Here is a 23,871-nt window from a genome sequence, read left to right as displayed (position 1 = left end):
AAAAAAAAAAAAAAAAATTATTTATTTTGGCAAAAGATAACATTTCCCCCCAAATTTTTGGTTAGGCATTCAAAACAAGATTTATTGAATAACTTATCCGAATAACTTATCCTTTCTTCCACTGATTTAAAATGCTACTTTTGTCATGTACAGTATATAGCATTAAAATGTGGAATTACCCTTTTCTCTATCAATTCTCTGGTTTTGATTTCCATGGCTCTATCTAATCATTTTCATACAACTGTTTTCATTGCTATGTTTTCTGCTGTACCTGGTCTGCTCTTTAATGCTTCAGTTGCAGCTGAAGTTTGATATTGTGTTATATCTGAAAGCATCTTTCCTGATAACACGTTGTTTCAAAACTGACATGAAACTATGTGATTATCAGTGTGAAAACACTTTCCAAATACTAAAGCAAGGTACCAGAATTACAGAAATTTATGTATTGGATGAAACTGACAAGGAAGAGGCAGCACTCCTGCCTGAGAGCTCCTCCGTTTTCTACCATGGCTTGTGTTTAAATTGTCAAAAAACAAGTACTGACGGAATGAACAAAACAAGAATGTTCTTTATTTTTTGGTCCCCAGTCTGGACTGTGTATTGGAGCTGTTCATGGCCATCTAGTACATCTTGATTTTTAAAATCCCAAGTTCTCACTTGTTTTTTTAAAAATCCCACTTATTCTGAGGGTCTAGCAGCTAGAGAAGTGCTTTCTATTTTGTTAGACCCTGAGCTTGACACTTTACATGTACTTTCTTTGTGAAGGACACATTACCGTCAGCCCATTTTACAGATGCAAAAAGTGACTTAATGAGGAGAGAAGCCCGAGTTTAGAAATACAGAAACCACAGCAAGTTCTGCTGTTTCCTTTTCTGCAGGAGTACTGCAAGTTTAAGAACACTGAAGACATCACCTTCCCTAGTGTTTACATAGGGCTGAAGGATAAACTCTCGGGCATCGCAAAGTTATCACGGAATCCACTGTACACTTAATCCAGTTGCTGGAGAACTAATTTCTCCCATGACCCCTGGAACCCAATCCTGGACCCTTGACCCTCTCTGATCCCAATCCTGAACCCCCCAAACATCAGACCCCAACCTGAACCCCTTGACCCCAGACCCCAATCCTGGACCTCTCTTGACCCCTAGACCCCAGTCTGGGATGCTCTTTACCTCTGGACCCCAATCCTGGACCCCCTTGAACCTCTGATCCCAATCCTGAACCCCCCAAACATCAGACCCCAATCTTGGACCCTCTTGACCCGCAGACCCCAATCCTGGACCCCTGACCCTCAGACACTGATACTGGAATCCCCAGCCCTCAGCCCCCACTCCTCAGCCCCAGCTCCAGGCTCTGCGCCCAGCCCACCTGGACCCCTGACCCTCAGACACTGATAATGGAACCCCCAGCCCTCAGCCCCCACTCCTCAGCCCCAGCTCCAGGCCCTGCGCCCAGCCCACCTGGACCCCTCACCCTCAGACACTGATACTGGAACCCCCAGCCCTCAGCCCCCACTCCTTGGCCCCAGCTCCAGGCCCTGCGCCCAGCCCACCTGGACCCCTGACCCTCAGACACTGATACTGGAACCCCCAGCCCTCAGCCCCCACTCCTTGGCCCCAGCTCCAGGCCCTGCGCCCAGCCCACCTGTTGAGGGCATTGCACATTTCAATGGTCACGAGCACGGACAAGGCCATGGTGGTGGGGAAGCGTGACTTGAACACCTCACAGTCGATGCCGGCAAAGAGCGGGTTGTCTTCGGAGCACTTCAGGAAGTTCCTCTGGGGGCACCGTGGCAGGTCAGAGAGAGCGGCAGGTCAGGCGAGGGGCTGGTGGGTGAGAGGAGGGAAGCCTCATCCTGCCCTTGGCCCACGCCTGGGCACAACCAGCACACAAAACACTGCCGTGGGGTGGGCTGGGGATCCCGGGAGGGGTGCGGGATCGGGGCGGCGGTGGGGGGAGCTGCACCGTGCCAGGGAGAAGCAAGGGCACAGCGTGGGAAAGGCAGACTGTTCTGGAGCAGGAGTGCAGTGGTTCAGAAGAACAGCTGGCATTAGCCTGGGGAGGCTAGCGGGAGCCTGGAGATCACTGAATAGGGAAATGCATGTGAAAATCAACCAACAAAACCATGCGGGAGTGGAATTCACCTTTGCGGTATAGAAGATGAAGGCTACGCAGGCCCTGTTCACTGTTATTAAGATTCCGTTTACAGCTGGGCGTGGTGGCTCATGCCTGTCATCCCAGGGAGGCGGAGGCGGGTGGATCACCTGAGGTCAGGAGTTTGGGACCAGCCTGGCTAACATGGTGAAACCCCGTCTCTACTAAAAATACAAAAATTAGCCTGCGTGGTGGTGCGTGCCTGTAATCCCAGCTACTAGGGAGGCTGAGGCAGGACAATCACTTGAACCCGGGGGTCGGAGGTTGTAGTGAGCAGAGATCGCGTCACTGCACTCCAGCCTGGGTGACAGAGCAAGACTCTGTCTCAAAAAAAAAAAAAAAATTCCATTTACACCTCATACCTCATTCCATTTCTGCCACTGAAACTGAACTCTATCAGATCTGATGTGTGCTTCTGACAGAGACTAACGAATTGCCAAGGTGCAGCCTTAACAGGTAGCTTCTCTGTAATTAACATGAAGCGCTCAGGGCCGATAACCCCTATAGCCTCAGGGGAGTTTTCTTTCTGCTCAAAAACCTTGTTCACAGAATCGTGCTAAGAGGCTGAACGGAGGGTATTGGGGGAACTTGTCTTGTTCTCTTCCATATTATGGGGATGAGGGTGAATGTTTCCAACTGTTAACCAGCTTAGTTCACCAAAAATATAGATCCTGCTCTTGGGAGTCTAATCTGAACATGGAGATCTTTTTTTTTTTTTTTTTTTTTTGAGACAGAGTCTCGCTCTGTCACCCGGGCTGGACTGCAGTGGCGCGATCTGGGCTCACTGCAAGCTCTGCCTCCCGGGTTCACGCCATTCTCCTGCCTCAGCCTCCCAAGTAGCTGGGACTACAGGCGCCTGCCACCACGCCCAGCTAACTGTTTGTATTTTTAGTGGAGACGGGGTTTCACCGTGTTAGCCAGGATGGTCTAGAACTCCTGACCTCGTGATCCGCCCGCCTCAGCCTCCCAAAGTGCTGGGATTACAGGCGTGAGCCACCGCGCCTGGCCATGGAGATCTTTTAAATTAGAAATTGGGGCCATGTGCTGTGAACATAATCCTCAAAGAAAAACGTGTAAAATGCCCGGCTGTCTGATCTACTGTCTGTCGCATAAATACATCCGTTTTCCCACACTGCACAAATGCAGATAAGGCCACTCTGAGTATCGTTTCTCCTCTCTCGTGCGGGAAGGGAAATAAGCCTGGCTAGATATTTTAACAAAGAGATAGAGAATCTGATAATCTCTTAAATCGATAGTGGACGTTTTCTCCAAAACTCAAGCTCCAGCATTTGAGGCAAGTGGACATGTCTTGTTTTCTTTTTATTTTGTTTTGTTTTGTTTTTGTTTTCGAGACTGAGTCTCACTCTGTCACCCAGGCTGGAGTGCAGTGGCGTGATCTTGGCTCACTGCAACCTCCATCTCCCAAGTTCGAGCGATTCTTCTGCCTCAGCCTCCTGAGTAGCTGGGACTACAGGCACCCGCCACCACACCTGGCTAATTTTTGTATTTGTAGTAGAGACGGGGTTTCATCATATTGGCCAGGCTGGTCTCGATCTCCTGACCTCAAGTGATCCACCCGCCTCGGCCTCCCAAAGTGCTGGGCTTACAGGCGTGAGCCACTGTGCCTGGTCTTGTTTTGTTTTTGAGACAAGGTCTCACTCCCATCACCCAGGCTGGAGTGCAGTGGCACGATCTCAGCTCACTGTAGCCTTGACTTCCTGGGCTCAGGTGATTGTCCCACCGCAGCCTCCCAAGTAGCTGAGACTCCAGGCCTGAGCCGTCACTGTTGGCTAAGTTTTGTCTTTTTTGTAGAGACGGGGTTTCGCCATGTTGCCCAGGCTGCTCTCAAATTCCTGGGCTCAAGTGATCCGCCCGCCTTGGCCTCCCAGAGTGCTGGGATTATAGGCGTGAGCAGCCACACGTTTTTATTTGGTGCTGATCATAGAGAAGGGAAAACCTCCAGCACTTTGAACCTGACTCTACCCACCCAGTGACCAAGAGGACCAAATCCTCCTGCCAATTGTGCCACTGTTGTCGGCCCTCACCCTGCCAGATCTTAATGGCCTATCCATACATGTACACACAAACATAGGGACACACACCTCCCACTCGTGCATGTGAATGCCTAAGACGCTTATGCATCTACACAGAGAAGAAAATACCAACAAGATCATGTCAGGAGGTTTCGGCCGGGCACAGTGGCTCACGCCTGTATTCCCAGCACTTTGGGAGGCCAGGGCGGGCAGATCACCTGAGGTCAGGAGTTCGAGACCAGCCTGGCCAACATGGTGAAACCCCATCTCTACAAAAATACAAAAATTAGCCAGGCATGATGGCGGGTGCCTGTAATCCCAGCTACTCGGGAGGCTGAGGCAGGAGAATCGCTTGAACCCGGGAGGCGGAGGTTGCAGTGAGCTGAGATCGTGCCACTGCACTCCAGCCTGGGTGACAGAGCGAGACTCTGTCTCAGATAAATAAATAAATAAATAAATATGTTTCAATGGGTCTGTTGCCCTTGCTGTAAATGCCCTGCCCAGTGCAGACCTTCTGGGTTTCACCAGCAAGCACCTGCCACACACACACAGTATTCCCCAGGTCACAGGTCTCGGTGTGGCCTCTGGAATTATTCATTAGAAGGCGCTCTGGGGTTCGGGTGCGGTGGCTCATGCCTGTAATCCCAGCACTTTGGGAGGCCGAGGCGGGCGGATCATGAAGTCGGGAGATCGAGACCATCCTGGCCAACATGGTGAAACGCTGTCTCTACTAAAATACAAAAAATTAGCCGGGCATGGTGGTGGGCGCCTGTAGTCCCAGCTAATGGGGAGGCTGAGGCAGGGGAATCACTTGAACCCGGGAGGTGGAGGTTGCAGTGAGCCGAGATCGCACCACTGCACTCCAGCCTGGGTGACAGAGCGAGACTCCATCTCAAACAAACAAACAAAAAAAGACAGTGCCTCGGGCTGGAGCTTTTGCCTCACAGGCACATGGGGAAGCCCTGGAGAAGCCCATTTCTACTGGTGAGGACACTGCTGTGCCCACTCCTTCCCTTTGCCTGCCTGCCTATGTCCTATTCCCTGTGTCCTGCAAGACCCCCTTTGGTTTGGTTTTCTTTTCTTTTCTTTTCTTTTTTTTTTTTTGAGACTGCGTCTTGCTCTGTCTCCCAGGCTCGAGTGCAGTGGTGCGATCTCGGCTCACTGCAACCTCCGCCTCTCGGGTTCAAGCGATTCTCCTGCCTCAGCCTCCCGAGTAGCTGGGAAAACAGGCTCCGCCACCACACCTGGGTAATTTTTGTATTTTTAGTAGAGACAGGGTTTCACCATGTTGGTCAGGCTGGTCTTGAACTCCTGACCTCAAGTGATCTGCCCACCTCGGCTTCCCAAAGTGCTGGGATTACAGGCGTGAGCCACCGCGGCAGGATGTGTTCTTTTTTTTTCTAGAGACAGGGTCTTACTCTGTCACCAAGGCTGAAGTGCAGTGGTGTGATCACAGCTCAGTTCAGCTGTGACCTCCTGGACTCAACTGATCCTCCCACCTCAGCCTCCCGAGAAGCTACAGGCACACATCACCGTGCCTGGTTCATTTTTATTTTTCTTTTTATTTGGTAGAGATGGGGTCTCACTGTATTGCCCAGGCTGGTCTCAAACTCCTGGGCTCAAGTGATCCGCCTACCTTGGCCTCCCAAAGTACTAGGATTACAGGCGTCAGCCACCATGCCCAGCCTCCCGATTCTTTTTTTTTTTTTTTTTTTCTTGAGATGGAGTCTTGCTCTGTCACCCAGGCTGGAGTGCAGTGGTATGATCTTGGCACACTGCAACCGCTGCCTCCCAGGTTCATGTGATTCAACTGCCTCAGCCTCCTGAGTAGCTGGGATTACAGGCGTGCACCACCACGCCCAGCTAATGTTTGTATTTTTAATAGAGACGGGGTTTCACCACGTTGGACGGCTGGTCTCGAACTCCTGACCTCAGGCGGTCCACCCACCTCGGCCTCCCAAAGTGCTGGGATTACAGGCATAAGCCACCGTGCCCAGCCCTCCCCTCCATTCTTGATCTCCTCAGTTTGACCCTCTGCCTAAAGTCCCACCATTTAGGGGCTCATTCCTCTGAGGCCTCAACGTTTTAGGGGTCCCCTGACAAAGGTAAGATACATCTGGCAGTGAGGCCCCTTGGTCCCCGCTAACTGACTGGGATGGGGAGGCGCCTTTTTGCTTGGGGGGCCGTGCTGGTGTCTCTGGGTTTCCCATGGGCTCTGAGCTCGGCTCCCCAGGTGGGGATGTTTATTCGTGTATAGCGAGTGGGGAAGGACACTGCAGGCCACCCATGCGGCTCTGGACCCATCTCCCCTGGAACTCCAATAACTCGAGCTGTAAGTTCAACAGGCTCCCTGGCCAGCCCTCGCTCACCAGCTGGTAGAAGTTGATGTGAGGTCCCTCGGCGTCATACACGAACCACCAGGTGGCGGCAGCCACTGTGGCCAGGCCTACCTACGTACACTGCAGGGAAGGGAGGAGACTGGCTGTAGAGAATGGTGGTGGTTTTCTGGCATCTGTTTCCCCTGCCTAATAATTCCCTGAATTCCCAGCAGGGAGCCACCCTTTTCCTCTCTAAGCCCTGTGGTTTGCAGGCACCTCCCCTTGATGCCAGTGGTGGGCCCTGGCTGGTCAATCAGCATCTGCCATACCCTTGGCCCCAGTGCTTGGAGATTAGCAGGTGAACCCTGTGTGGGCCGATGAGAACAGGCCTGTTGAGACTTTTTTTTTTTTTGAGACAGAGTCTCACTCTGTCGCCCAGGCTGGAGTGCAATGGTGCCATCTCGGCTCACAGCAACCTCTGCCTCCTGGGTTCAAGCGATTCTCCTGCCTCAGCCTCCCGAGTAGCTGGGATTACAGGCACCTGCCATCATGCCCAGCTAATCTTTGTATTTTTAGTAGAGATGGGGTTTCACCACGTTGGCCAGGCTGGTCTCAAACTCCTGACCTCAGGTGATCTGCCTGCCTCGGCCTCCCAAATTGCTGGGGTTACAGGTGTAAGCCACATGTTGGCCAGGCTGGTCAAACTCCAGACCTCAAGTGATCTGCCCACCTCAGCCTCCCACAATGCTGGGGTTACAAGTGTGAGCCACCATGCCCAGCCCAGGCCTGAGATTCTTATCATACTACCAGGAGAGCAACATGATAAAAGACTCTCTCTTCTGCTGAATTTGGGGTTGTAATGGAGTGAGCAGAGGGCTGGGGCTGCAGCAGCCATTCTGCCACCATGAGGGACGTGGGCCTGAGAATGAAGCTGAGGCAGTGCCAAAATATGCCAGTGATACTGAGACCCAGATCCCGCCATGCCTGGTCTTTTCCATTACATCAGCTCATACAGTTTCTACTGGCACAAGCCAGGCTGAGTCACACTGTCTGCAGCTTGCAAGCCTGATACAAGGCTCTTAGGAAGCTTAGGAATTCCACGGAGTGCTCAGGCCCCACTCACCTCCGATAGCCAGGTATCGGAAGAAGAGCCAGCCACTGATGAGGGCTTCTCGGGGGCTCCGGGGCAGCTTCTCCATGATGTCCAGGTCTGGCGGGTTGAAGCCCAGAGCCGTGGCAGGTAGGCCGTCTGTCACCAGGTTCACCCAGAGCAGCTGCACAGGGATCAGGGCTCCGGGCAGGCCCAGAATTGCCGTGAGGAAGATGCTGGAAGAGTCATGAGCTCTAGCCCCAGTAGGCCCAGCCCCCGGCAGATGAAGACTCCAGCTCTTGCTCAGACCCAAGGCTGGGAGCTCACCCACCGTCTCCATGGCAGCCCTTCCTCCCTCCGCCAGCTGTGATGTGAAGGGTGTGTGTACACAGCTCTGCCTCGGGCCTGGCCAGTCCTGCCTTCCCCAGTCCCAGCTCTGGATCCTGGACATACCTGCTCTTTAGGCCTAGCAGAGGCCAAGTACACACACACACACACACACACACACACGCACACAAAGAGGGCATGCCCAAGAATCAGACATGTGCAAAAACCTAGCACATGCCACACCATCCCGCAAACACAAGCAAACACCTACATATCTGCCCTGAGGTGCACAGATGCATAATCCATCCATGTCCAGCAACACACATGCTCACCATTCCCCACAGGCATCCTCACATGTGAATACGAGTGTGTGCACAGTCACACACCGGCACAAATCCTTCTGCTTGTACTCACACTCAAAATGCACCAGAGCACACATGCAAAATATACACATTACACACACCTCTCAGGCACTCAGGCCATGTGCACACAAATACACATTCCCACACGGACACACACACGACTGCCTAAAGGTGAGGCTTTTCTCTCATCTTGCTAATCTGCAAGTGGGAAGTTCATGGCTGGAGGGCTGACAGGCGACTCTTCAGGCACCTCCGTGGGTGCTGGGGTGACCATGATCCATAGGTCACCAGGGCCTCTGGAGAATGACAAGAGGTCCTCTCCCCTGTCCACTCCAAGGTGGGACCTTGGAAAGCCCCAGCCAGGGCAGGGCACAGGCCCCTCCATCCCTGCAGCCCATCCGAGGAACAGGCGTTTTCCCCGTCTCGGGCACAGAGCAGATTGAGAGGGCTGCGAGGAGGGAGGGCCCGGCCTCACCAGACGACCTCGCCAACATTGGAGGAGATGAAGTAGCGGATGAATTGCTTCATGTTGCTGTAGATGGCCCGACCCTCCTCCACCGTAGCCACGATGGAGGCAAAGTTGTCATCGGACAGCACCATCTCTGCCGCCGACTTGGCCACGGCCGTGCCTGAGCCCATGGCGATGCCGATCTCTGCTTTCTTCAGGGCTGGTGCGTCGTTCACTCCATCGCCAGTCTGTGGGCCAGGTCAGGTAGGGCTGTGCCTGAGAAACTTCCCTTCCACCTCCCCATCTCTTCTCAACTCAGCCCATCCCCAATCTTAGGGGATGTTCCAAAGGAAGCAGACAGTTAGACGGAACAAATGGTGGGTTCAAGAATGAACTAGAAATTGGGCAGAGGATGAGGCTGAGGAGAAGGCAAGGGATGCAGACAAGGACAAAGTTGGGGAGAATATCAAGCATGAGGTTAGGGAAGATGATGAGGTGGGGATGGGGATGACGGTGAGTCAGCAATGAGGGTAGGGATGAAATTGAAGTTGGATGTGGGGTAGAAGATGAAACTGAGGTTAGGGAGAAAGCTGAGGTCAAGTCTGGAATGAAGTCAAGGGGATGGCCCGGGTAAAGAGCCAGGTAGGTGTTGTAGTCAAGTTGAAGATCAAGGCAAAGGCAGAGGCCAAGTCAAGGTCCACATGAGGAGTGAAGTCAAGTGACATGAAGTCTGGAGTTGCAATCAAGGTCAAATTGAAGGCCAGGCCAGGAGCGGTGGCTCACGCCTGCAATGCCAGCACTTTGGGAGGCCGAGGCGGGTGGATGACCTGAGGTCAGGAGTTCAAGACCAGCCTGGGCAACATGATGAAACCCCATCTCTACTAAAAATACAAAAATTAGCTGGGCACAGTGGCGCGTGCCTATGATCCCAGCTACATGGGAGGCTGAGGCAGGGGAGTTGCTTGAGCCCGGGAGGCGGAGGTTGCAGTGAGCCGAGACTGCACCGCTGCACTCCAGCCTGGGCAACAGAGTGAGACTCCATCTAAAAAAATTGAAGACCAGATCAAAGTTGAGGTCAACATAAAGCATTACATTGGGGGTGGGGCAGTGTCAAGGTCAACGTTGAGAATAAGGTGTTGGTCCAGGTCAAGACTGGAATTCTTTTTTTTTTGGTGGGGGACAGAGTCTCACTCTATTGCCCAGGCTGGAGTGCAATGGCACAATCTCGGCTCACTGCAACCTCTTCCTCCCAGGTTCAAGCAATTCTCGTGCCTCAGCCTCCCGAGTAGCTGAGATTATAGGCATGCACCGGCTAATTTTTGTATTTTTAGTGGAGACAGGGTTTCACCATGTTGGCTAGACTGGTCTCGAACTCCTGACCTCAGGTGATCTGCCTGCCTCGACCTCCCAAAGTGCTGGGATTACAGGCGTGAGCCACCATGCCCGGCCAAGACTGGAATTCATATCAGGGTTAAGCTCAACGTAAATAGTTATGTCGGGCTGGGTGTGGTGGCCCACACTTGGTTGAGTCCAGGAGTTCAAGACTAGCCTGGGCAACATAGGGAGACCCCATCTCTACAAAAAATTAAAAAATTAGCCAGGCATGGTGGTGCATGCCTGTAGTCCCAGCTCCTCAGGAGGCTGAGGTGGGAGGATCTCTTGAGCCCGAGAGGATGAGGCTTCAGTGAGCCATGACTGTGCCACTGCATTCCAGCCTGGGCAACAGAGTGAGACCTCATCACACAAACAAAAAAAGAATTAGATTAAGATGAGGGTCAACATCAAGGTCAGGGACAAAGTCAGCACAGAGGTCAAAGATAAGATCAAGAACCAGGTTGCAGTGGTAGTCAAGGTTGGTGTGCAGATCAAGGCTGGGCCATGGGTCAGGGTTAAGGTCAAGGTAAAGGACTGGGTTAGGCTGGAGGTCAAGATTAAAAACAGAGACCAGGTCAGGGGAGAGGCTGAGGTCAGAAGAATAGGTCAGCAATTAAGAACAAAAACTAGGCCCAAACTAAATGTCCATCCAAAGAGGAATGGTTCAATAAACTGAAATATTCACACAGTGGAATGCTACTCAACAATAAAAAAGCAATAGGCCGGGCGCTGTGGCTCATGCTTGTAATCCCAGCACTTTGGGAGGCCGAGGCGGGCGGATCACAAGGTCAAGAGATCGAGACCATCCTGGCCAACATGGTGAAACCCCGTCTCTACTAAAAATAAAAAAATTAGCTGGGCATGGTGGTGCGTGCCTGTGGTCCCAGCTACTCAGGAGGCTGAGGCAGGAGAATCGCTTGAACCTGGGAGGCGGAGGTTGCAGTGAGCCGAGATCGTGCCACTGCGCTCTAGCCCTGGGTGACAGAGCAAGACTCTGTCTAAAAAAAAAAAAAAAAAAAAAAAAAAGCAATAATCTGATACGACAAGGCAGATAGATCTCAAAAAAGCCCCAAACCAAAACAGTCCATACTGTATGATTCCATTCATTTGAAAATCTGGGGCAGATAAAACTCATATACGGTGGAAAAAAAACGAAAACAGTGATTGCCTGTTTTGCGACGAAGGACAGAGATGGGGAAGGCGTGTGAGGGAACTTCATGGGTTGATGGTAATGGTAATGTGTCATTTTTTTTTTTTTTTTTTTTTTTTTGGAGAGATGGGGTCTCAAACTCCTGGGCTCAAGCAATCCTCCTGCCTTGGCCTCCCAAAGTGCTGGAATTACAAGCATGAGCCACCATACCTGGCATTTTCCTATCTTGATAAGGCTGTGAGTTACACAGGTGTGTGCATGTTCCTAAACTCATCAGATAGTATGCTAAAGATCTGTGTGCTTCATCGAAGGCAAATTTTGCCTCAAAAAGGAAAAACAGAACCACAAACAACATTGCTCTCTGGTTAACATGTATTCTAAAGTAGGTGAGGGGGAAGTATGCCGATGTCTGCAACTGACTTTGAAATACACCTAAGAAAAGATGGGCTAGGGATGGGCAAAGAATGGCTGCATGGACAGGTATGTGATAAAGCAAATACAATAAAATGTTAGTTGTAGAATCCGGATGATAGATATGTAGGTGTTCAGAATAAAATTAGTATTGTTATTATTATTATTTTGAGACAAAGTCTCACTCTGTCACCCAGGCTGGAGTGCAGTGGCGTGATCTCGGCTCACTGCAACCTCTGCCTCCCGGATTCAAGTGATTCTCCTGCCTCAGCCTCCCGAGTAGCTGGGATTACAGGAATGCACCACCACGCCCCGCTAATTTTTGTACTTTTAGTAGAGACGGGGTTTCCTCATATTGGCTAGGCTTGTCTCGAACTCCTGACCTCAAGTGATCCGCCCGCCTCAGCCTCCCAAAGTGCTGAGATGACAGGCGTGAGCCACCGTGCCTGGCCCAGAATAATGTTATTTAAATTTCTTTTTGTATTTGAATTTTTTGGTAATAAGATGTTAGAAAAGATAAGAATGAGGCAGAGGGGAGAGTTGCACGGCTTGCTCTTTTCACGCCCCGTGGCCCCGCTCATCACCCACTCCTGGGGCTCCAGGCTGTGGCCTCACCATGGCAGTGATCTTGTTAAAGGACTGCAGGTTCTCCACGATGCGGGACTTGTGTGCGGGCTCCACACGGGCAAAGCAGCGGGCGGTGCGGCAGGCCTGGCGCTGCTGCTCGGGGCTGAGGTCATCAAACTCACGGCCCGTGTAGGCCTTGCCCACCACATCTTCCGTGTCCCCAAAGATGCCAAGCCTGTGGCAGATGGCCACGGCAGTGCCTTTGTTATCCCCCGTGATCATGACCACGTGGATGCCCGCCTGGTAGCAGCGTGTGATGCAGGCAGCCACCTCAGGTTGCGGTGGGTCCAGCATGCCTACGCAGGCCCACGAAGGTCAGGTCCGTCTGTAGGGAGGGGGCAGATTCAAGTGGGGCCTGAGCCCATCCCTGACCTACCACCTGCTCAGCTGCTGCAGGGAGAATTGGCTCCTGCACCCACCTCGTACTGCAGGGAGAATCGGCTCCTGCACCCACGTTGTACTGCACAAACTTGCTGCAGTCGTCCAGCTCCATGTCCTCCTTCCTTGGGGGCGCGTCCCGGGTGGCCAGTGCCAGGCAGCGCAGCGTGTCTGAGCCTGAGCCCCAATCCCGGATCTTTGCCAGGATCTGCTCCCTGGAGGTGGGGGTCGGGGTGCTGTGCGGCTCCCCACGCGGACTGAGCTGCAGCGCTCGATCACACTCTCATGAGCCCCCTGCGAGGCAGGGAGAGGGAGAAGAGGCAAATCATCAGTCAGAACCCCTCCTCTCCTTCCTGCCCAAACTCAGGAAACTGAGACTAAGATACGGGGAAAGGCCACCCAAGGGTACACACGCAAGGCAGGGAGCAGAATCCATTCTTTGACAGATCAAAATGAGAACCAAGTGGGTCCCCCTGTGAGACAATCTAAAGAGAATGGGGGGAGTGTGCTGGGGTGGGGGCAGCCACCAACCTAGCGACGCCCTTCCCCCACCAGCCCACAGCAGACTCGGGCAGTGCAGCGTTTTGCAGGCAGGGGTGAGAATGGCATCCCCTGCAGGCCCTGCCTCCCTGGTGCTACTCGGGTTCCAATTTGGTAGGGGCCTCAGCAGCAGGGAGGCAGGCTGAGCCCTGCCTGGGGACCAGAAATAGAGCCATGCACAGGGTATGGCGGGCATAGCCCTGGGAAGGGGGTCCAGGGATGACAGGCCCCTCAGTGGCCTCAGGTCTCACCTCAGACCTCACCCCGGGCCTAGGAACAGCCTCTAAAGCTCCTTCAATGGCTTCTCCTGCTCCTAAAAGGTCACCGAGGCACTAACTTTTCCAAGTGGCCTGAGCTCCCAGTACAGAAGCCTTTTCATTTCAAAAGGGGTTTAAACTTCCCTTGCAGGGTGAAGCTAGAGCTGTATTTCTCTCTTCAGTTTTGGGAGCAGCAACGGAGACGCTGTAGACAGTGGTCTGCAAGGGAGTTGATTCCTTTCCCTCCCTGGGACTCAGTTTCCAAAACACAGAGCACCAAGGGTGGCACCAACCACCCCTACACCACTGGTTAGAGGCAAAAGGGGCTCCTGAGAACTTGTAACCCAACCCTGCCATTCACACGGGAGGACTGGGGCTCACAGAGGAGCGTGGATGACCAGGTTCCCCAGGGCGCGCAGGGGCCCAGGCCAGACAGGCAGGCCCCCACCTTCACAAACATCTTGCTGCCCTGGCCAGTAGGGTGAGGGCGGGTGGGCGTGCAGTACACGGACATGGACTTCCGGTCTCGGGAGAACTCCAGGGTGAACTCCTTCCGCATCAGCTGCTTGATGACCTGCGGGGTCCAGGCAGGTCAGGGCATGAAGGACAGAGCCAGCAACTCTCGCCTGCCTTCCCACCAACTGCTTGGCCCCAAGAGAGCCTCTTGCACTGTGTGGGATGACATCTACACTCCTCTGACCCTGCCATTCAAGGCCTCCATTTCCCTCTCCAGCCCCAGAAATGGCAATACGATGCCGTTTGCTGACCATGCTGTGTACAGCCCAACTCCAAACCTTTGCCCACACGCAGCCTTCTCCCCTCTTTTCTCCAAGTCTTACTTCACCGTCAGCCAGGAGTGGTGGCTCACGCCTGTAATCCCAGCTCTCTGGGAGGCTGAAGCGGGCAGATTACCTGAGGTCAGGAGTTTCAGACTAGCCCGGACAACATGGTGAAACCCTGTCTCTACTAAAAAATGCAAAAATTAGCCGGGTGTGGTGGCACGCGCCGGGAGGTCGAGGCACGAGAATCACTTGAACCCGGGAGGCAGAGGTTGCAGTGAGCCAGGATTGCACCATTGTACTAAAGCCTGGGCGACAGAATGAGACTCCGTCTCAAAAACAAAACAAAACAAAACAAAAAAAACACTTCAGTGTCCTGTCTGCCTTCTCCAGATGTCCCAGAAGCCCCAGCCATGCAGCCGGAGGCCTGAGCCCCCAGCCCTGCTCACCGCGTTACAGGCGCCAGCTCGCTCCACCCGGGACAGAGCCTGCAGGTTGGTGTCGAACACGTTCATCTTCTCCACCAGGCAAGTCAGAGCTGTCTCCGTGGCCTCTCCCACCTTCTCGTACACACCCTTGGCCTGGCAAGGACCCAGGGGATGGGGAGTGAGGGGCAGGCAGCCTCCAGCCCGCATCCCCAGCCTCACTCACTCCTTGCCCCTGAAGCTGCCTTTGCTGGAGTTCCGTGTAACCTCCTTTGCACAGGCCCGTGAGCCCTTCCCAGCGTGGCCGCCCTGGGGTCGGGGTAGTGCCTGACACTGACATTCAGCCCCCCACACTGGCATTGATCGCCACACACCGTCCCTGCCCTCCGCCTGCCTCTCTGTCCACTTCCTGTCAGCCTCCTTCACCGGTTTCTGCTGTCTGGGCCCGCTCTCACCCTCCCACCTGCTCTCCTTGGGGCCCTTTGCTGAGCCCCAAGCCCAGATGTCCAGCTGCCTGCTGAACCTTGTTCCCCGGGGACCCCTCAGGCCACCTCTCCCACTCTCTGTATTTGCCACTCCGGCGACAGCCCCAGACAGCACAACAACCAGGAGCCACCCTGGCTTCCTCCCTCTCTCTTTCACCTAACCAGTCACCAAGTCCCAGGATTTTTGGCTCCTAAATGTCTCTGACCCATGCCTTCTCCCCTCTCCCCAAGGCTCCAGCCAGGGCTCAGCCCGCATCTCTCTGGCCTGAATGACCACATAGGCCTCCCTGGCTTCGGTCCTCTACTGTCTGTCTGGCCTCCACACGGAAGCCTCAGTGATCTTCTGTAAATGCACATCTGACCATGTCACTCTCCTGCTCAAAACTCTTCGTTGGTGCTCTACTGCCCTTGGCCTCGGACTGGGTCTGGCCAAGGACCTCCCTTTGGGCAGACGTCTGCTGCATGCCCCATTCCACTGCTCCGGCCACGTGAACGGCAGTCAATGCCTAAGTCGCAGGAGTCTTTAACTGAATGTGGGCCTTTTGTGGGCTGTGTTTTCTGCTTTAAACATTTTCTTAGTCCTGTTCCCCAAATCTCTTCCCCCGACAGGTTTCCCCAGCCCTTCAGCCCCTTTCATGGCAGTCCCCCACAGACCAAGAGCTCCAGGGGGAGGGTTCTGAAGCCTGTCTGCGGAAAGGGAGGGGCGGCAGAGAGGGGTGTGCAGGGGTAACCGTGCTCCCTGGGTGTGTCACTTCCAGGGAGCAAGGGCTGCCAACCCTGGGAGCTTTGAGGCTGGGAAAAGAGTCTGTCCTGGTCGCCTGGATACTAGGGAGGTCATGAAAGGGGGTGAGGCCCACCTCGTTGTAGTCCAGCGCCGAGTCGTTGCACAGGGCGCAGATGGTCGCCAGCTCCACCAGCCCGTCGAACTGGCCGCAGCGGACAGGCTGATCCCCCCCACGCCGCCTGCGGAGCCGGGGCGGTCACCAGGAGGACCTCGGCTCCGCCCCCGAGAGGGGTCCGCCTCTTGGCCCCGCCCCCAGGAGTGGGCTCCGCCTCCTGGTCCCGCCCCGGGAGAGGCTCCGCCTCCTGGCCCGCCCCAGGGGTCTCCCATGGACACCTCGGCGCCGCCACGCATGGCCCCGCCCCCAGGCCGCCCGCCCGCGCGTCCCCTGGCCCCGCACTCACACTTCGCCCTCGGGGGTATACGTGGTACCCGAGATGGTGAACTCGTGCAAAAGGCAGGAGCCCGCATCGGCCTCGGCTACCACGAACATCTGGGGAGCGCAGGGGCGTGCTTAGGCGGGCGGGGTCGCCTCCCTCCTCTCCGCGCGGCCAGTTTGAATAAAGCCCGACCCCAGGGTGGGGTCCTGCAGGCCCCCTGCCCGACCGAGGGCCAAACCGGCCTGGCCGTCCGTCCCCACCAGGAGGGAAATAGAACGCAGGGTCCAGGCTGAGGCAGGGACGGTCTGCTCTGCCAGATGTGTCCGGCTTCTGTTTGTCCAAATGTCCTGGACTTCTGAGGGATTTATGGCAGATTCTTCAGTGCTCTGGGGGCAGTTGCCAGCTTGAGGGAGCCCTGAGCTAGGCAGAAAGCCTGGGTCCTTGCCCATCTCACTGTGCGATCCCTGGCCAAGTAGCTGAGCCTCAGTTTCTCCACTAGTAACATGGGAACCGCCCCCTCCTTTGCCTTCAAGGAAATGAGTTCCTGGCCTTCAAGGGAGGAAACCCACACGCCGCTCTGGGGCACAGACCCCTCTAGCCCAGAGATGTCCCCAGAGAGTGAGCCCCTGCCACAGGGCCTGCTGGTTCACTCAGCCTCCACCTGTGCACCTCAGGAACAGGGGGCTTACCTGGCCCAGCGTGCCTATTTCTTTGTCTGTTCAGCCAGCTCTGCTGGGGAGACAGTTCTTGCTTTGTGGACATGGCCTCACCGCACATTCTCAAGCAAATGGCCAGCCCAGCGCCCAGTAGATGCATAAGTGTCCCTTCCTTCCCGCTCTCCTCCCTACTCCTGGGGGCAGTCACCCAGCAAGCACAGCCCAGTATCCAGCACATAAGGCCCTTACAACTTCCCCACACTGCACTTTAAAACTCTTTATTGTTAGCTGGGCCCTGTGGCTCACGCCTGTAATCCCAGCACTTTGGGAGGCCGAGGCGGGTGGATCAGGAGGTCAAGCTTGATTGAGACCATCCTGGCTAACATGGTGAAACTCCATCTCTACGAAAACTACAAAAACTAGCTGGGTGTGGTGGCACGCGCCTGTAGTCCTAGCTACTGGGGTGGCTGAAGCAAGAGAATCGCTTGAACCCAGAAGGCGGAGGTTGCAGCCAAGACCGTGCCACTGCACTCCAGCCTGGCAACAGAGTGAGACTCCATCTCAAAAAAAAAAAAAAAATTTATTAGGGCCGGGGACGGTGGCTCAGGGCTGTAATCCCTGCACTTTGGGAGGCCAAGGCGGGTGGATCACTTGAGGTCAGGAGTTATAGACCAGCCTGGCCAACATGGTGAAACCCTGTCTCTACTAAAATACAAAAATTAGCTGGGTGTGGTGGTGCATGCCTGTCTGTAGTCCCAGCTACCTGGGAGGCTGAGGCAGGAGAATTGCTTGAACCTGGGAGGCAGAGGTTGCAGTGAGCTCAGATCATGCCACTGCACTTCAGCCTAGACAACAAACAGAATGAGACTCTGCCTCAAAAAAAAAAAAAATCGCTATTAGTCAAGAAACACTCTGTTTAAATAAAATCCTACGAGGGCTTTTAGCAGGACAGTAAAGCTCAGTAGCACCCCTCCCCTAAAGCAGCCTTTGATGGGCTCCTAGAAGGCCTTAGGGTCTCAGAATACAGAGCCTGGGTTTCCAAGCCCAGTGGGCAGATGTGGAAGCAGGGGTGACAGAGGGGCACTGGGGACCTGGGAAGGGTGGAGAACCCATAGCCTTCACCATCTCCCCACCCACCCATCTGCTGGGTCAGGAGGAGCCTTCTGCCCCATGGGCCTGCTGAAGTCTCAGCCAGAATCCCTTGGCCGTGTGGGCAGTGAGCCCAGGATGTGGGATCAAGTGCAGGGAATGAATAATTTCTGCCCTGGCCCTTCCCAGGTTACCGGAGCTGGCTTATCTGGTGACAGGTGTCGACTGCACAGAGTCATGATGGGGCAGGATGGAACCCGGATCCAGGCCCAGCTTGGCTCCTATGCCGAGGCTGAACTTGAGCCTCTCCTATGTCCTTTACGTTTACCTAGCAGGGCTCACACAGCCAGGCTTCCAATGAGGAGACTGAGGTTAACAGACTGTCAGCAACCTGGCCAGGGCCCCACAGTGACACACAGGCCTCAGTGACATGTGGCTACCCAGGCATGATTTGCTATAGCCTCCCTGTCATCTTGTGAAAACCTGGACCTGCTCTGGGCCAAGGGACAGCCCACAGATTCTCTCCTCCATCCCTCACTGAAAAGGAGGTGGGGGAGAGACCCAGAGAGGGAGCCCAGCCTGCTCTTCAACGCACAGCAACACCAAGCTGGCCGTCACTCACCCGGCAGACAGACATCTGATTGGTGGTGAGTGTGCCCGTCTTGTCGGAGCAGATGACTGAGGTGCAGCCCAGGGTCTCCACGGACGGCAGGCTTCGCACGAGGGCGTTCTTGCGTGCCATGCGCCGCGTGCCCAGTGCCAGGCATGTAGTGATGACAGCCGGGAGGCCCTCGGGGATGGCCGCCACCACCAGGGCCACGGCGATCTTGAAGTAGTAGACAGCGCCGCGCAGCCAGGAGCCACCATGGGCCGGGTCGGCGAAGTGGCCGATGTTGATGACCCACACGGCCACGCAGATCACAGAGATGGCGTGGGACAGCTGCCGTCCAAACTCATCCAGCTTGCGCTGCAGCGGCGTCCGCTCGGGCTCGACTGCCGCCATCTGGCTCCGGATCTTGCCCAGCTCCGTGTGCAGGCCGGTGGCCACGGCCACACCCACCGCTTTGCCCGATGCGATATTGGTGCCCTGGCCAAGGGAGGGACAAGGAAAAAGCTGCTCAGCAGCCAACCAGGGGCCCAGGACCCCTGACTCCTTCAGGCCGGAATAAGGCACTTATCCTTCTACCCGGCTTTCCTTTCCTCCCTGTTGCTAGTGCTTCCAGACTCCTGTAGCTATGTATGCACTGGGTCCCTGCTGCCTTCCCATGAGAGTGTCAGCTCTAGGAAGGCAGGGTTTGGGTTCATCGCCGTATCCCCAGTGCCTAGCATGGGGCCGGGCACAGAGGAGGCACGGGGGCTGATATTGAGGATATAATCAACCAGCGCAGCACAAGCATCAACCCCACAAAATGTGATTTCGTAAACAATCACTATAGCCACACAGGAGCACAGCTGACTACGAACCCAATAAACAGTCCACTAATATTTACTGAAAAATCCAGAAAACCTGCGCCTCAGCTCATCCATTTCCAAGGCTCCAGTAAAATCCCCAATTCCTAGCATAAGGGACAGCCAGCCTTGTGGCTTGGTGTCCTCTTCTGTAAAGTGGTCCAACACAGGCCCAAGATAGTTTTTCTGAGGAGGCTAAGAACTTGGTGCCCCTTCAAATGCATATGCTGTTGGGGCTGGCGAGAAGGCAGGCCCCAGCCTCTCTTCTGTCTTAAGCAACGTAGCTCCAGCCCCCAACATACAGGGCCCAGCCAGACAACCTTCCTCCAAAGCTTCTTTTTTTTATTACTTTAGAAAATTGTTTTAATTTTGAATTTTAGTAGAAATGAGGTCTCACTATGTTGCTCAGGCTGGTCTCAAACTCCTGAGCTCAAATGATCCTCCTGCTTTGGCCTCCCAAAGTGCTGGGATTATAGGCATGAGCTACCATGCCCGGCCCCTCCAAAGCTTGTTAGTGACAGCTGCTGATACTGGAGCAATGGCTCTCAGAGCTTCCCTCCCCACCCCAAGGCATCCTGTCCAAGGCCTCTATGCAGCTAGGTAGGCCCCTCTCAAGAAGAGTTCTAGGCCAGGTGCAGCGGCTCACACCTGTAATCTCAGAACTTTGGGAGGCCAAGGCGGGCGGATCACCTGAGGTCAGGAGTTTGGGACCAGCCTGGCCAACATGGTGAAACCCCGTCTCTAGTAAAATACAAAAATTAGCTGGGCATGGTGGTGTATGCTTGTAATCCCACCTGCTTGGGAGGCTGAGGCAGGAGAATCACTTGAACCCGGGAGGCGGAAGTTGCAGTGAGCTGAGATTGTGCCACTGCACTCCAGCCTGGGCGACACAGTGAGACTCTGTCTCAAAAAAAAAAAAAAAAAAGGGAGTTCTGGGTGAGTTTCACTTTCTTCATCCCTCTTCCCTTCCAGGAAGTTTTCTATCCCCTGATAACTTGGTGGACTGGGCCATTATCTGACTGGCCTGACTCTTCCTTGTGCCCCTAAACGCTCCTTGCTGGCCTCAGGCTATTGCGGGGCAGCTGTGAGTATCACTTGCTAACTTTCTCTGAGGCCACAGAGGCAGGTCTCTTCCGCCAAAGCTGAACCCATCGCTATCCCTGAGAAGAGCCAGGTAGACCGGGCATCATGCCTTGTGGGTCAGTTTTCCTATTGGAGAATGGACTATGCCCACCATCCTCCACCACTTTGGCAGACCTCCTTCCTCTAGAGCATTTCTATTGAGTGATTATAGGGAGGCTCTGCCCTTCTCCAGGGGAAGGCAGGGTCTCCCAGCAGAAATCCAGGATGTCTGAGTTCGTTCCAGCTGTGCCACTCATTGGCTGTGTGACCTTGGGAAACTTACTTAATCTCTCTGTGCTTGTTTCTTTCCTTGCTGGAAAATATAGATAACAAGCATAACAAGAGTACTTATTTCAAAGATTTGGTGTTAAGGATTAAATAAACTAGTATGTGTAAAGAGCTTAGAACAGTGCCAGGCACACAGTCCCCAGTAAACACAAGCTATTATTATTACTATAAATTTGCATGTATTGTCAAGAATCGATGAGGTTCTTCCCCGTAGGACTTTAGCTGATTAACCTTAATGTTGGGCCAGGTGCAGTGGCTCATGCTTATAATCCTAGCACTTTGGGAGGCCAAGGTGGGCGGATCACTTGAGGTCAGGAGTTCGAGACCAGCCTGGTGAACATGGTGAAACCTTGTTGCTACTAAAAATACAAAAATTAGCCGGGTGTGGTGGCAGGTGCCTGTAGTCCCAGCTACTTGGGAAGCTGAGGCACAAGAGTAGCTTGAACCTGGGAGGTGGGGGTTGCAGTGACCCGAGATCGTACCACTGCACTCCAGCATGGGCAACAGGGCCAGAAAAAATAATAATTTTTTTTTTTTTTTTGAGACAGAGTTTTGCTCTCATCACCCAGGCTGGAGTGCAGTGGCGCTATCTTGGCTCACCGCAACCTCCGCCTCCCGGGTTCAAGTGACTCTCCTGCCTCAGCCTCCCAAGTTGCTGGGATTACAGGCACGTGCCACCACCCCCAGCTAATCTTTTTGTATTTTTAGTAGAGACGGGGTTTCACCATGTTGGCCAGGCTGGTCTCGAACTCCTGACCTCAGGTGATCCACCCACCTCAGCCTCCCAAAGTGCTGGGATTACAGGCGTGATCATAATCCTAATGTTGTTATTTTTATCATTGTCTGGGCAAAGGCCCCAGACATTTGACTTACAGAAAACAGCATGTTCTTCTTGTCCTGGTTCACAGCTCTGGGGTCTGGGATGGCCTCTGTGTGCTTGGTCACGGACACAGATTCACCTGGTCAGGGAATCAGAGATGAGAAGCCCCACATGAAGACACGCCCATCCTTTAGTCCTGGCCCACTAGGTCCCGGCCTTCTGGGGGGCCCTCACCCGTCAGGATGGACTGGTCCACTCGCAGCGTGGTGGACTTGATCTCGATGAGGCGGAGGTCAGCAGGCACTTTGTCCCCCACTGTGCGGGGAGAATGGCTTGGCTGAGGGTGGCTTTGGGCACCACCAGCTGGGAAAAGCCAGAAGGGTTCCCAGGACCCAAGGCTGGAGCTGGGCGTCGGGTGCCTGAGCTGTGATCGCTCTGGTGGACCCCTGCCCCTCTGGCCCACAGTCTCATCTGTCCAACAGGGTTTTGGCCAAAGGGCTTTGGAGGGATCCGACAGCCACCCCCTCTGTATATACAGCCGGAATGACGGAAGCACAGAGAGGGATGGGGCTCCCAGGCTCACATAATAAAAGGAGGAGGCCCCTACAGAAGGCTGAGACAGGAGGATTGCTTGAACCCGGGAGGCAGGAGGTTGCAGTGAGCCGAGATTGTGCCACTTTACTCCAGTCTGGGCAACAGAGCAGGACTCCATCTCAAAAAATAAATAAATAAATAAATAAAATAAATAAAATAAAAGGAGGAGGCCCCGGCATATCTGCCACTTCTACAATGTCCCCTGGGACGATGTCCCGGGCACGGATCCTCTGCACGCCCTTGCGGTCCGAGTGGATCACCTTGCCCATCTCAGGCTCATACTCCTTCAGGGCCTCGATGGCACTCTCGGCGTTGCGTTCCTGCAGAATAGAAGGCCGGCAGGCAGTCTGTCCCTGCTGCTCCCAGCAGACCACCCCCTTGGAGTGACTCCTCTGGGGCCTGGGATGGAAGTGGAAGCAGGAGAGTCTGCAGGACGCCAGCACCAGGTGGAGGGCACTCCTAGTGGCTGGGAGACCCCCCCGCCCGGTCCCACCCCCAGTGCCTCCCACCTGCCACACGCCCACAATGGCGTTGGCCACGAGGATCAGCATGATGACCAGGGGCTCCACGAAGGTGGTCGTGGTCTCCTCGCCCTCCTCAAACCAGGACAGGACCTGCAGGATCACAGCTGGTGAGCTCAGTCCCTGCTGCGGGCCGAGATCTGCTCTCCTTTTCCTTGGCACCCCGGATCTCCTGCTTGCTTCCCTGCTTTGGGGAGATAGCACTGGGGAGCTCTTGGCTTGGAGAGGGCCACCCCTCCGAGAAGGCCTTGTCATAGGGTGCCCACCCCACAGGAGTGACCACCCCACCCAGGCCACCTTCAAGGCTGTGGGGCAGTTGGATGGCTGCCCACCGAGGCCTTACTGTCTGCCTGGAGCAGAGCATCTCAGTGTGGTCCCCAGACCAGCAGCAGCAGCGGCTGGGAACTTGTAAGAAATGTTGATCTTGGGGTCCCTCCCAGACCTCCTGAGTCGTAAATTCTGGGGTGGGGCCCAGTCACCTGTGTGTCAGCAAGCCTATGGATTCTTTTGAGACAGAGTCTTGCTCTATTGCCCAGGCTGGAGTGCAGTGGCTGGATCTTGGCTCACTGCAACCTTTGCCTCCCAGGTTCAAGCAATTCTCATGCCTCAGCCTCCCGGGTAGATGGGATTACAGGCGTGCACCACCACGCCTGGCTAATTTTTTGTATTTTAGTAGAGACGGGGTTTTACCACGTTGCCCAGGCTGAACTCCTGAGCTCACCCGCCTTGGCCTGCCAAAGTGCTAGGATTACAGGCATGCGCCACTGCGCCCAGCCAAGCCCAGGTGATTCTGATGCACGCATCCAAAGCCCATTAGCCAGGGGAGCATCAGTGGGAATGGAGGAAGAGCAAGGAGAAGCAGCAGCCAAGAGGAGGCTGCAAGAGGTTCAGACCCCAAAGTCCATGTGGGGGACACTGGGATCCATGGAAGGGGCTCCAGCAGCAGCACTCAGCCAGGGGCAAGGTGCCCCCCAGGGGCATTTGGCAATGTCCGAAGACATTTTTAATTTTTT

At 54.5% G+C, this 23,871-nt stretch overlaps 1 protein-coding gene and 1 pseudogene across 1 annotated transcript; one reads left to right on the top strand and one right to left on the bottom strand.

The window, feature by feature from the left end:
• Window positions 1–1,609, top strand: part of LOC109026863 (tripartite motif-containing protein 16-like) — a 33,756-nt pseudogene extending 32,147 nt beyond the window's left edge.
• LOC115932652 (sarcoplasmic/endoplasmic reticulum calcium ATPase 3-like) lies at window positions 1,476–22,903 on the bottom strand. The gene is given in 17 exon segments (XM_063705971.1): window positions 1,476–1,778; window positions 6,557–6,633; window positions 7,620–7,831; window positions 8,760–8,980; window positions 12,283–12,597; window positions 12,599–12,619; window positions 12,749–12,903; window positions 12,906–12,966; window positions 13,918–14,043; window positions 14,698–14,829; window positions 16,016–16,121; window positions 16,344–16,432; window positions 18,687–19,151; window positions 21,797–21,882; window positions 21,978–22,061; window positions 22,522–22,657; window positions 22,847–22,903. Coding segments are annotated over 17 exon segments (2,631 nt in total). The 5' UTR covers window positions 22,889–22,903.
• Window positions 22,904–23,871: the final 968 nt, after the last annotated feature.

Source organism: Gorilla gorilla, chromosome 4, assembly GCF_029281585.2.
Source record: "Gorilla gorilla gorilla isolate KB3781 chromosome 4, NHGRI_mGorGor1-v2.1_pri, whole genome shotgun sequence".
Taxonomy (NCBI): domain Eukaryota; kingdom Metazoa; phylum Chordata; class Mammalia; order Primates; family Hominidae; genus Gorilla; species Gorilla gorilla.
The sequence above is the reverse complement of the archived record's forward strand: the minus strand, read 5'-3'. Positions and strand labels throughout refer to the sequence as shown.